We start from the raw sequence: 12,556 nt of genomic DNA, 5'->3' as shown, positions 1-12,556 counted from the left end.
CTTGCTCTATAAAGCAGAGTTTGGGTGACAAAGGAATTATAGAAGAATAATCATTCAATTTCTTAAAGGAACTGGTTAGTGAAGTTATGATTAATGTATATCTACCTCTAGCTATATCTCTATCTATATATCTATATATATCTTTATCTATATATACATATATTCTCCACAGCAGTATCCACTATAGTGAAATTTTGGTACAATGGGGACAAAGAGAGCATTTATAGGTTTCCTGAGGTGGGGCGGGAGGGGTCGGGATTAAAATAAATTATGTACAAAGGATCAGAGATCAGAATAGCTTATAATCAGCAACAAAATCTGATCAAAATAGACTTCTTCTAATAGTAACACCAGAAGCTAAAAGACAGTGGAATATTATCTTCAAAACACTGAAATAAAGCAATTTCCAGCCTGGAATTCTATACTTACCCAAATATCATTCAATGCAGAAGAAGATTAAGAATATTTTCAGATAGGTAAGGTATCAAAAATTTATCTTCCAGGCAACTATTTCTGGATGCAAGCCACCAAAATGAGGGAATAAACCATGGAAAAGTAAGATATAGGATACAAGAGAAAAGATAAGGGAATTTCCAAAGTGATGGCAAAGGGAAATGACAGTATGACAGCTATGCCCTGATATATATGACATCGGTTTTGGCTGTAGCATTGTAACTCAAGAGACAGACATGCGGAGGAGAGTTATCAAGGTATCTTCTGCTCTTGTAGTATTTTTTTATCCTGTAAATACCTGGGTGAACATGGCCCAGATTCTTAGCAGTACCTGGCTGGCCAGCATCATGCAATGTTGAAGCTCCTGCCTGCCCTGCCACACGCACCAGTCAAGAACCCTCATTTCATGCCAGAGGGGTCCTTCACTTACTTATGTTGATAACTAGAGTTGACTAGGGTGAACTCAGAAGCAGAAAAAGCAGAGCCACCTATTGCTCCTGACAGGATTTCTACCAGATAGCTGGTGCCTGGGCCATGTCACAGACCAGCTGAGGACCTAACTATGGGCCTTATGTCATGGCCTTGGCCACTGACTTCCACACACAAGATCTCATAAGACTCATAGAAGCTGAAGCCAAATAGCTCAGGGAAATTGTTCCAACTATTTTTTTAACTAGAGCCTTTCTCCAAGAGTGGCTATATTATTTCTTTCCTTACACAGCTAGATGTGTGCTTGCTTCTGAATTTTTATATCAATCACCTTTACAATCATTTATATGTAAAAAAGCATTTAATAAAATAATTAAATATTTGGTTGAGAAAAATAGATGGAAAAGAAAAATATATACTTATGAAGGATATTAGAAACATGGGGACAGATTTATGAAAGAATACATTAATATTTATATAATGTGCATGATTCTATTGAAACTGCATACAATTATCAAAGTATGTGGCCTGAGCCTAGAAGGCAATATTCTAAAATCAATAGTTTTGTAAGAGGGGTGGGAACATGAGTGATATCTTTTAAGTTCTTTAAACTGATGGTTATATCATTTTTTGCAATTGAGAAAATACAGGTACAACTGCATCCTGTAGCTCTATAAATGGCCACAATAATTGTGAATTGCTCCAGCTTATACTTCTAAGATGTTCCCAAAAGCCACTGCCATAATATGCATTTATACTTGCTGTTTCCACAGTCCCTCCTCCCACTCTCTCTTTGATCCACCATTCCACTGAGATAGTGTTTCTCAAGGTCACCATAATGCACATTCCAATGGTTAATCATCAGTCCTCACCTTATATAGCCTATCATCAGTATTTGGCACAGTTTGCCACTCCTTTGTATTTTAACGCTTATCTGTAAATACTTCAGTATGTAGCTCTTGTCGATGAAACTTAATCAATAGTCAATCTATGAAAGAAGTGGAAAATTTCAATTTGAGCCAAATTTGAGAATTATAACCCAGGGACAGCATCTGAGAAAGCTCCAAGAACTGTTCTGCCTGTTAGAAGTCAAGGCACAGTTCTTGTGAAGTTTTTTGAGACAGAGGGCTGTACATTAAATGATATATTATTGACAGTTTACACAGTTCAGATCTAAGCGTCACTGTGGCCCCTTACAAAATAAAAAAGGAGTGTTATCTTTTAAGGAGCTGTTTTTTTGGTGCTAGGAGAATGTTGCTCTTTCAGGTATTTCTACTGATGGGGAAGGTTTGGTCAATGCATAATGCAGATACACAATGCACAGTAGAGGACAGAGAGGAGGCCAGAGGGCAGAGAAAATATTTTATATTTAAATTTTTCTTGTCTTGCCATAAAATATGAATTTTATTTCACACTCTAAAATATATCACATAACAATAATATAAAATATAATTATTACATCTAAAATAATGAACAGTAACTTCTCAGTCTCATCAAATATCTAGTCAGTGTTCCAATTTCCAATTATCTCAGACATGTTGGGATTATTTTTCAGTTTGATTGTTGAGTCAGGATCTAAATACAGTCCACATACTATGACTAGTTGGTGTGTCTTTAAAGTTCCTTTTAACCTGCAGGTTCTCCTTCCTTCTTTTTTCTTCCCATGCAATTTCTTTATTGAGTAAACTGATAGTCCTTCCTATGTCTCCTTCCTTTTCAAAACACTTTCTTCTCTTGGTTTCTGAAATACTCCTTTCTCTTGGCTCTTCTACCTCACTGGCCACTCCTACTTAGTCTCCATCAGTGGTTCTTCCTTATCACTCTGACCTCTGAACACTGGAATGCTCAGGGTTTGGTCCTCAGTTATTTTGCTTCTTCAAGGAGATCTCATCCAGTCCAATGGCTCTGAATACCACCTAAATGTTGATGATTCTCAAGCTCTCCCCTGAACCCTGGACTTTTATATCTGACTATTCAATCTCTACAATTGTTTACCTAATAGACATCTCAAACTTAACACATCCCAAATTGAACTCTTAATTCTTCCCCCAAAATCTTCTTCTCCCACTGACTTGCTCCCCAAAAATGAGTAACTACTCTATCCTTCCAGAATCCCTGGAGTTATTCTTGATCCTTCCCTTGCTATCACACTCCCATCTTATCTAACAGCAAATTCTGTCATATTTACCCTCACACAATCTGACATCTTAGCCCTACCTTCGTCACTAATATCCTAATCTAAACCACTATTATCTCTTACTTGGATTATTGAAATTGCCACCTAATTTGTTTCCCTGCTTCTACTCTTTCTCTCCTTCAGTTTACCCCCACAAAGCAGCTAAAACAATCCTTTTCAATTGTGAATCAGATCATATCAGTATTCTACTCAATAGTAGATTAGGGATTACTGTATAGACTTTCCTTACAACAGATCTGCTCCCCTCCCCGACTCTCTGACCTTATCTCCCCACCTCTCTTCCCCATCCCACATCACCCCTGTCACATGATCTCTTCGTTGTTTCTCAGATACGTGAAGCACACTTTGATCTCAGGACTTTATGCCTTCTGTTCTTGGAACATCCTTCTACCATTTACCCACATGGCTTGCTACCTTACGTCCCTCTGGTCTGTGCCCAGATGTCTTTCTATTAATGAGGCCTTCTCTGAGCTCACTAACCCTTGTCCTTTGACTTATCCCCCCCAGTTTCCTTACTTGGTCTTTACCCATTTTTCTTCCCTCTTAGGCAGTGTATACACACACACACACACACACACACACACACACACACACACACACAATTTGTGAGGAAAGAAATCTCAATCTCCTCCTTATGAAGGAAGGATGATGTTACAGATGTATTATGATGCAATGAGGACCATATGCAGGACACTGGTAACATTATGAGGTCAGGATTTTTACTGAAATGTTTGCCTATGTGAAATGCATTAGACCAAAGTCAGTGTTTCTCCCTGCTAACATCCTAGTGGCAGCAACTCTTATTCCTACCCACAGTATGGGATTTTAAGATCAAAGGAATGAGACCTAGGGCAAAAACTGAGGTAACAGGGAGGCATTGTAACAACTGGAAAGTTTTCCAAGTTGTCAAATTTACATTGTTATTTCTGGACAGATATAAAAGATTCCCTATGTCCCTATGGATATCAGGGAAGAAAAACGTTTCAACCTTGCACTTCAGATTAGCAATTTCAGGACAGCCTTGAGAGGGTTTGAAAAATTGGTTGAACGTATAGCAGCCCAGAAAAGAGACGAAAGAGCTGGCTTTTTTATCCAGAAAGAAGGTAAGATCCGTGATCACAGGGCAGTCCAGTTGGGTCCCTTGATTAGAACTGGGAAGAGTTTTAAGCCATCATGGAGAAGCAACATACCTTAATAGCAAAAACATTGAATGGGGGGCCTCAAGTCCTCGTTCTGAATCTGTACTTGAATAGCTAAGTGGACTTGAGGAAGCTCTTTTCATTTTTCTGAATGTTAGTTGACTCAAGTGTAAAATTAGGGGGTTGGATTAAATGACATTTAAGCGTTCTTCTGTGGGGTCTACCATCTGATGGCTCACTGGTTGCCCTGGAACTCTCAGTAGTGCATAGTGACCATTAGCAAGCCACATGAGCCACCCTGTCATCTCTTTACTTAATGATATCACAAGATCATAAAGACTTTTATAAGTAAGGCAAAGTTTCCTATCTCACCATGATTCACTCTCTGGGCCTCTCCCCACGTCTTTAAGCTAGAATAATTTCAAGCATGAGAAGGTACGGGAAAGGTGGTGAACAGTGGTCTGCGAGGATTATTAGCAGCAGATACCAACACAGAACTGAAAGTACAGCTCCATGGTCAAGGTTGAAGGGGAGTGGTGTAGTGTGTAGCTTCAGAGCATTGAGGAGAGCAGTGAAGAGCAAGGCTTAACAGCAGAGTAAAAGGCTAATGGAACAAATCCTGCTGCTGTGAGGAAAGAAGCAGGGCCCACATAACTGCTAAAGGGTCAGCATGGCCAGCCTCTTAATATGCCAGGTTGTATAGTCATGAATAAGTGAAAATGTTGACTTTGGGTGTTCAAACCCAAAATGGTATTATTTGAATAGTATTTAAGAATTTACAAGTCACTTTAATAAATATAATTATGTCTCATAACAATTCTAATAGACAACTATTACTATTATTGCTATATCCCCATTTTATTGTTAAGAAATGAGAGGTACAGATAAATCATCTCTCAAGTCGTTCAATTCCTAAGTGTTACAGCTGATTCAGACCTTTCAGATATGCTTTTGTTAGATGACAGAGAATTTGGCTGGGCTTTCTAAACTACTCAATAAGCTTTCATTTTTCCCTAGTCAGTTTGTTTTAACTCTCTCTATAACTGATTTTCCAAACGCTTGCCACTTTTTCTGAATCCTCTACAGGAACTCACCTCTGCTCTGTCAAGCTTCCAACATCATAAGTGAAAGCAAAGCCAAAAGACAAGAATTCTCTCAAATTCCCTTTCTTTCACTTCCAAATTACCTGAAGCAGCACCTGTCCTTTCTTCCACTTTCTTCCATCCCTCCTCCCCTCCAGAGCTATCACCTTGCTGCAACAACTGCAAAACCTCCTTTTCCACTGGCTTTGTCTTCTAAAACTAAAATTATAACAATGGTCCTGACCTTGACTTTCTCTTCCTTTTAAGCTGTATGTCTTTCCTTTGCTTCTCCACTAAATTTCCCCATAGTGTCACCACTTTGTTTTCAATCAACTCAAGTCTGGCTTCCCTCATCACTTTGCTGAAAAAATGCTTTTTACCAAGGTATTTGATCACCTAATATACCTGCCAAATTCAATGACTTGTTTATATTTTCCAGCTTACTTGGCCACTTCACTACATTAACAGTTAGCTGCCACTGTTTCTAGAAATTTTCTCCTTCAGTGTCTCTCATCACACCACTCTCTTATTTTTTCCTCTTGTAATTCTTTCTTTGCCTCTTTTTTTCTTGAGCTTTGCCTGTGTTGTCTCTCAGTCTTCTAGCATAGACATCATCTACCTAGTCTCCTAAGCCAGGTGTCTTGGTATAAATTTTGACTATTTTATGGTATCTCACTCTTGGGTTATTATAGCAGCCTCTTGATATAATGGTCTTCTTGCCAAGAATTATTCCTTTCTGTATACTTCTGCAGGGGGATTTTCCTTTAAAAATCTGTTTTGGATTGCCACATTTCTGGCTTATTAGCTCACCTTTAAATTCCATATACATTAACTTGTCATCCAGGTCTATTCACAGTCACCCCTTAACCTACCTTTCCAGCTGCATCTCCTGGAACTTCCCTTCATGCACCTCTGCCCTAACATGAATCTTTCAGCATTTCCAAGCATGGTATACTCTTAACGACTCTGATTTTGCACATGTCATCCCTGCAATGTGTAGTGCATTTCCTCCCATTTTTGTGCCTATAAACTCTTGCTCATTTTTCAAGACCCAAATCAAATATCACTTCTTCATAAAAACTTCCAAACTTGTGGTCATCCATGTACAATGCTTGGTGTCAGTCTATTTATCTCTTGTAAAAATAAAATACAGTGTGTGTGTGTGTGTGTGTGTGAAAAAAAAAAAAAACTTCCAAACTTTCCCCAAGCAAAGCCATCCTTAGAACTTTTGACGCACTTTATTGGCATCACAAGGAATATACCTGCTAATCTTAAGCTGCAGAAATTTATATACATGTGAGTATTAAATACCTGCCCCTTCTTTCCTGCATTGAACTATGAGTGCTTTGAAGGCTTTGTAACCCCAGGGTTAGCCCAGAGTTTGAAGCCAGGAAGTACTCCTTAAAGGTGTGCTAAATTAACAAGTTAACCTTGCTTACATTTACAAGCTTAGAATTACAAAGCCACACTGAAATTTTCCTTCTTCTGTAGTATATATGTTTGTATACACAGACACACACACATACTTATATATATATTTAGAGAGAGAGAACATATATATATTATAGACATATAGATATATATTTTATGATATATTATAATTATACTATAATGTACTATAGTATAGTTTATATGTATATGTATATATATTAGATTTGATCAAAACTTAGTACTGCTAGATAAATTACCTTTATGACAGGGACTAAACTGAAAGGCTGAGAAGGGAGAAATGTAATATGAACTTTGATCAAACTGCTAATACTGGCATACATTCATATTCCCTTGTAAATACAGGACAATAGGGTCTACCTCTCACCATAGGCAGGAAGTTAAGAACTAGAGAGAACGTTTCTAATGGGACAGTTGTTTACCTCAAAAATGATACCAAGTACATTGCAGGATTTCATCTGTACAATATTGTTCTTAAATCTTCTTGTCAATTACCCAATAGAATTAAAATCATCCCAGGAAAGGAAAGCCTTATAATCCTCATCCAGTGGCATTTAGATGAGACACCTATCTTGTACTAGTTGGTATGAATTTAAAACAGCTAAGCTATTTGGATCTCTCATATGAATATCAAACTTAATATGACCAAGACTGAATGGTTTATTTTCCCCAAGAATTATGGTCCTTATTCATTTGCCCTTGTTTTGGTAAATAGTACCAACATCTGCTGAGTTTTGAAATTAGAAACACGAGTGTCATCCTAGAACAGGGTTTCTCAACCTTGACACCATTGACATTTGGGGCTGGATAATTCTTTGTTCTGTATATGTGTACGTGTGTGAGGCCGGGGGTGGGGCAGGCTATCCTGTGCATTGCAGAATGTTTAGTGGCATCTCTGGCCTCTACCCACCAGATGTCAGTAGCACCCCCATCCTTAGTTGTAACAATCAAAAAATGTCTGCAGACGTTGCCAAATAGCTCTGTGAGAGAGGGAGGGCAAACACTCTGAATGGCAACCATTACAATAGAATCCAGCCTGTCCTTCAATCACAACTTTGTCCCCAACAACTTCCAAGCTATTAGCAAGTCTTTGCAATTCTACTTCCAACCATATCTCACCATCTCAGTGTTATCTCTTCGATGCCTATGCCATTTATCATCCAGTTGATGACACTTTCAAGAGTGAAAGGGGGTGTTATTAATAATTAAGTTGAGGGACTTCCCTGGCAGTCCAGTAAAAAATAAAATAATAAAATTTGGGCAAGAAAAAAACAAAACAAAACAAAAAAAGAATTGCTCTTTGCTTACTTCTATGTTCCACCCAAGATTAGTTCTAGCAAACACTCCTGTTAGTAAAACTTTTTCCCAATAGGAAAGAAGTAATGCACTTTCTTATCTTTGTATTCCTGAACAAAATGCCTAAAATAATTGAGACAAAATCTATGGAGGAGATACTAAACACCAAAGAAAAATATTTTCTTCTAAGTAATATTCTAGCCAAGAGCCTAGTTATGTTCCCATGAAAAGATCTTTAAACTTTGGAAGAATATGGTTTTTATAGGTTGAAATAATGAAATAGATTAGAAAATGGGAAAAAAGCAGCTGAAAAATGCAATGTATTTGAATTTTATGACAATGTTCTTGTGCTTTGTTACAATGCAGATGCAATTGATTATGACAAGTTTTATGCGACAGTACAGGAACTCTTTGGTCCAGAAGTGAAGAATCAAGATGTGAAATGCTTTTACAGGAAACTCTGCAACCACCCTGATGCATCTATAGACTGGTGTGAGGTAGTCATTTTTCATGTTTTTAATATGAAATCCAGGTATTATTTTTCTTTGTTCAGCAAAAATAATTAAAATGTTGCTCCCACAGGGGTTAAACCCACAGTGTGTGTGTGGCACATTTAAATGCCTATACCCATAAAGGCATGGCACTGCCCATAATTAAAAGAGAGTAAGGCAGACAGATGTTTGACCTTCATTACATTCTAAATGAGGTATTCTTTTTCAGTAGTGTCAGTTTATACAAATTTCAGTGTATCCATATTTTTAAGAGAAGAAAAAGGCTGAGGTTGACCAACTAATGTTTCCTGAGTCATTTTGATTGGTACAGTATTGACTCCTTAGATATCCTCTGGTGTTGTTGGAAGAACATATAGAAGCATGTTTGGTTGCAAAGTAATCTATGAACTATGGAAAAGGAGGAGGGAGAGTCTCCAGTCCTCATTTAAACTCACAGAAGACTACATTCTATAGATTTGTTTCTAAATCTAAAAGGATTTGAGGTAACTTACTTACAATTGAAAAAATTGCACACTGCATACAGAGTAATCAAAATGATTTTTAAGTTATCTGGCTCTCTCTGAAAAATCAGTAGGTATAGTAGGCAAAAGAAAAAGCAAGAATTTAATGGATTTGACTATCACATTTAAGGAGCTGGTAAATATGTATAAATAGAACTTTGAATACAAGATATAGAAAAGATACATCTCAACTATATACAGGGCCATCACAAAATTGACCATGGGGAAAGCTAAAAATAACATTTCAATAAATTCCAATATAATAAAATTATAAACCAATAATAAATGATAGCTCAAATCCCCAAAACCAAGCAAACAAACAAATTCATCAATTAATTTTGGGAAAAAAATTGCAAACAAAAAATGTTTCTATTAAGCCTTTAAAGAACATGTAATTCCCATATTGAAACTGAGAAAGACCCTGCGGGACCTTCCCGGTGACAGAATCCTCTGTGTCCCTGCTAATTGTTGATTGGGAAAAGCAGCTATAGAAATACACCATGACCTCCTAGGCCCTCCATGTAGAACAAAGAATAGGCCTTAGCAGTTAATGTTTGGGGAAGCAAAGAATGCAGAAACAAAGATAGGAGATTCAGGCAGGAGAGTAGCCATAACTTAAGCAGTTATGGCTGTAACTTAAACAGTTAAACATAATAACTCAGTCACAAAGACTCCCAGTTCTGTTTCAAAGGTAAAGATAAGCCTCTAGCATATTCCTAAGTTGTTCTGAAGATACTAAAACCCACACCAGGTTAACTGTAAGTTAACCAGAAGTTACCTGCATCAGTATGCCCCCAGCATGTAGCCCCCAGACTGGTTAGAACCAGAAAACTGAAAATTGAGATTCCAAGACATCAGCTAATCAGGGAATTGAGCACAAGCTGATCACACACCCTGATTCTCTGCATCTGACTTATTTCACTTAGCATAATATCCTCAAGGTCCAGCCATGTTGTTGTAAACAGCAAGATTTCCTTTTATCTAAATTTAGCAACTTCAAGAAAGCATTTGACAAAATTCAACATCCATTCATGATAGAAACTCTTACCAAAGTGGGTATAGAGGAAACATATCTCAACATAATAAAAGCCATTTATGACAAACCCACAGCCAATATAATACTCAATGGTGGAAAGCTGAAAGCCTTCCCACTAAAATCTGGAACAAAACAAGAATGCCCACTTTCACCACTTCCATTCAACATAGTATTGGGAGTCCTTGCCACAGCAATCAGACAAGAAAAAGAAATGAAATGTATCCAAATTGGAAGAGAGGAGGTAAAAATTGTTACTATATGCAGATGACATGATAGTATATAAAGAAAACCCTAAGGACTCCACACAAAAACTACTAGATCTAATAAATGAATTCAGCAAAGTAGCAGGATACAAGATTAACGTTCAGAAATTGGTTGCATCTCTTTACACTAACAATGAAAGATCAGAAATGGAATGTAAAAAAATAATACCTTTTAAAATTGCACCAAAAAAACAAATAAATAAATAAAATACCTAGGAATAAACCTGACCAAGGAGGTGAAAGACTTGGTGAAAGTCTTTCAGGTGAAAGACACTGAGAACTATAAAACATTAATAAAGGAAATTAAAGATGATTCAAAGAAGTGGAAAGATATCCTATGCCCTTGGATTGGAAGAATTAATATTATTAAAATGGTAATACTACCCAAAGCAATCTACAGATTTAATGCAATCCCTATCAAATTACCATGACGTTTTTCACAGAACTAGAGCTAATAATACTAAACCTTATATGGAACCATAAAAGACCCAGAATTGTCAAAGCAGTCCTGAGGGAAAAAAAAAAAAAAAACAATGTGGGAGGCATAACTCTCCCAGACTTCAGACAATACTACAAAGCTACAGTAATCAAAACAGTGTGGTATTGGCACAAAAACAGATTTACAGATCAATGGAACAGAATGGAGAGCCCAGAAATAAACCCACACACCATGGTCAGTTAATCTTTGACAAAGGAGGCAAGAATGTACAATGTGAAAAAGACAGTCTCTTCAGCAAGTGGTGCTTGAAAGTTGGACACCTGCATATAAGTCAACAAAGTTAGAACATACCCTCATACCATGCACAAAAATAAACTATGGCTTAAAGACTTAAACATAAGACATGAAACCATAAAAATCCTAGAAGAGAGGATAGGCAATATATTCTCTGACATAAATCGTACCAACAATTTCTTAGGTCAATCTCCCAAGGAAATATAAATAAAAACAAAAGTAAACAAATGGGACCTAATCAAACTTACAAGCTTTTGCACAGCGAAGGAAACCATAAAAAAAAAAAAAAGAAAAGACAACCTATGGAATGGGAGAAAATATTTGCAAAAGATGCAACCAACAAGGGCTTAATCTCCAAAATATACAAACAGTTCATACAACTCAACAACAACAAATAGATATTTCTCCAAAGAAGACATACAGGTGGCCAGTAGGCACATGAAAAGATGCTCAACATCATTAGTTATTAGAAAAATGCAAATCAAAACTACAAGATACCACCTCACATTGGTCAGAATGGCCATCATTTAAAAAATCTATAAATAAGAAATGTTGGAGAGGGTGTGGAGAAAAGGGCCCTCCTACAATGTTGGTAGGAATGTAAGTTAGTGTAGCCACTGTGGAAAACAGTATGGAGGTTTCTCAAAAAACTAAAAATAGAACCACCATATGATCCAGAAATCCCACTCCTGGGCATATACCCAGACAAAATTACACCCACCCTTATGTTCATAGCAGCACTATTCACAATAGCCAAGACATGGAAACAACCTAAATGCCCATCAGCAGATGAACAGATAAAGAAGATGTGGTGTATATGTATACAGTGGAATACTACTCAACCATAAAAAAGAATGAAATAATGCCATTTGCAGCAACATGAATGCAAGTAGAGATTATCATACTAAATGAAGTAAGTCAGAAAGGGAAAGACAAATACCATATAATATCACTTATATATGGAATCTAAAATATGGCACAAATGAACCTATCTACAAAACAGAAACTGACTCACAGACATAGAGAACAGACTTGTGGTTGCCAAGGTGGAGGGGGAGGAGAGGGAAGGACTGGGAGTTTGGGGTTAGTAGATGCAAACTATTACCTTTAGAATAGATGGACAACGAGGTCCTACTATATAGCACAGGGAACTACATCCACTCTTCTCGGATAAAACAATGGAAAAGAATATTAAAAAAATGTATATATGTGTAAAACTGAGTCACTTTGCTGTACAGCAGAAATTAGCACAACATTGTAAATCAACTATACTTCAATTTAAAAAATAGAGAATAAGAAAAAGAAACATTTATTATCTCACAAGTTCCATAGATCAGGAGTCTGGGCACAGCCTAACTGGGTCCTCTTCTCAGGGTCTCACAAGGCTGCACTCAAGGTATTCTCATTTAGAGGCTTGACTAGAGGAAAATCTGCTTCCAAGCTAATTCAGAGAGTTGGCAGAATTCA

General features: G+C 37.1%; 1 protein-coding gene and 1 long non-coding RNA gene across 2 annotated transcripts in view; one reads left to right on the top strand and one right to left on the bottom strand.

Moving 5' to 3' along the window:
- LOC309665139 overlaps window positions 1–12,556 on the bottom strand; it is a 324,111-nt gene that overhangs the window by 126,451 nt on the left and 185,104 nt on the right. The gene's annotated exons all lie outside the window — the stretch shown is intronic.
- The window catches only part of WDR64 (WD repeat domain 64), a 156,724-nt gene continuing 144,410 nt past the window's right edge, over window positions 243–12,556 (top strand). Inside the window, exons 1-2 of the mRNA XM_082471325.1 lie at window positions 243–4,182; window positions 8,412–8,542. Of these exons, the coding sequence (XP_082327451.1) occupies window positions 4,038–4,182; window positions 8,412–8,542 (276 nt within the window). The 5' untranslated portion in view covers window positions 243–4,037. The remainder of the gene's footprint in view (window positions 4,183–8,411; window positions 8,543–12,556) is intronic.

Source organism: Balaenoptera physalus (assembly GCF_965194825.1).
Source record: "Balaenoptera physalus genome assembly, chromosome: 1".
Classification (NCBI taxonomy): domain Eukaryota; kingdom Metazoa; phylum Chordata; class Mammalia; order Artiodactyla; family Balaenopteridae; genus Balaenoptera; species Balaenoptera physalus.
This window is presented reverse-complemented; position numbering and strand designations above follow the sequence as displayed.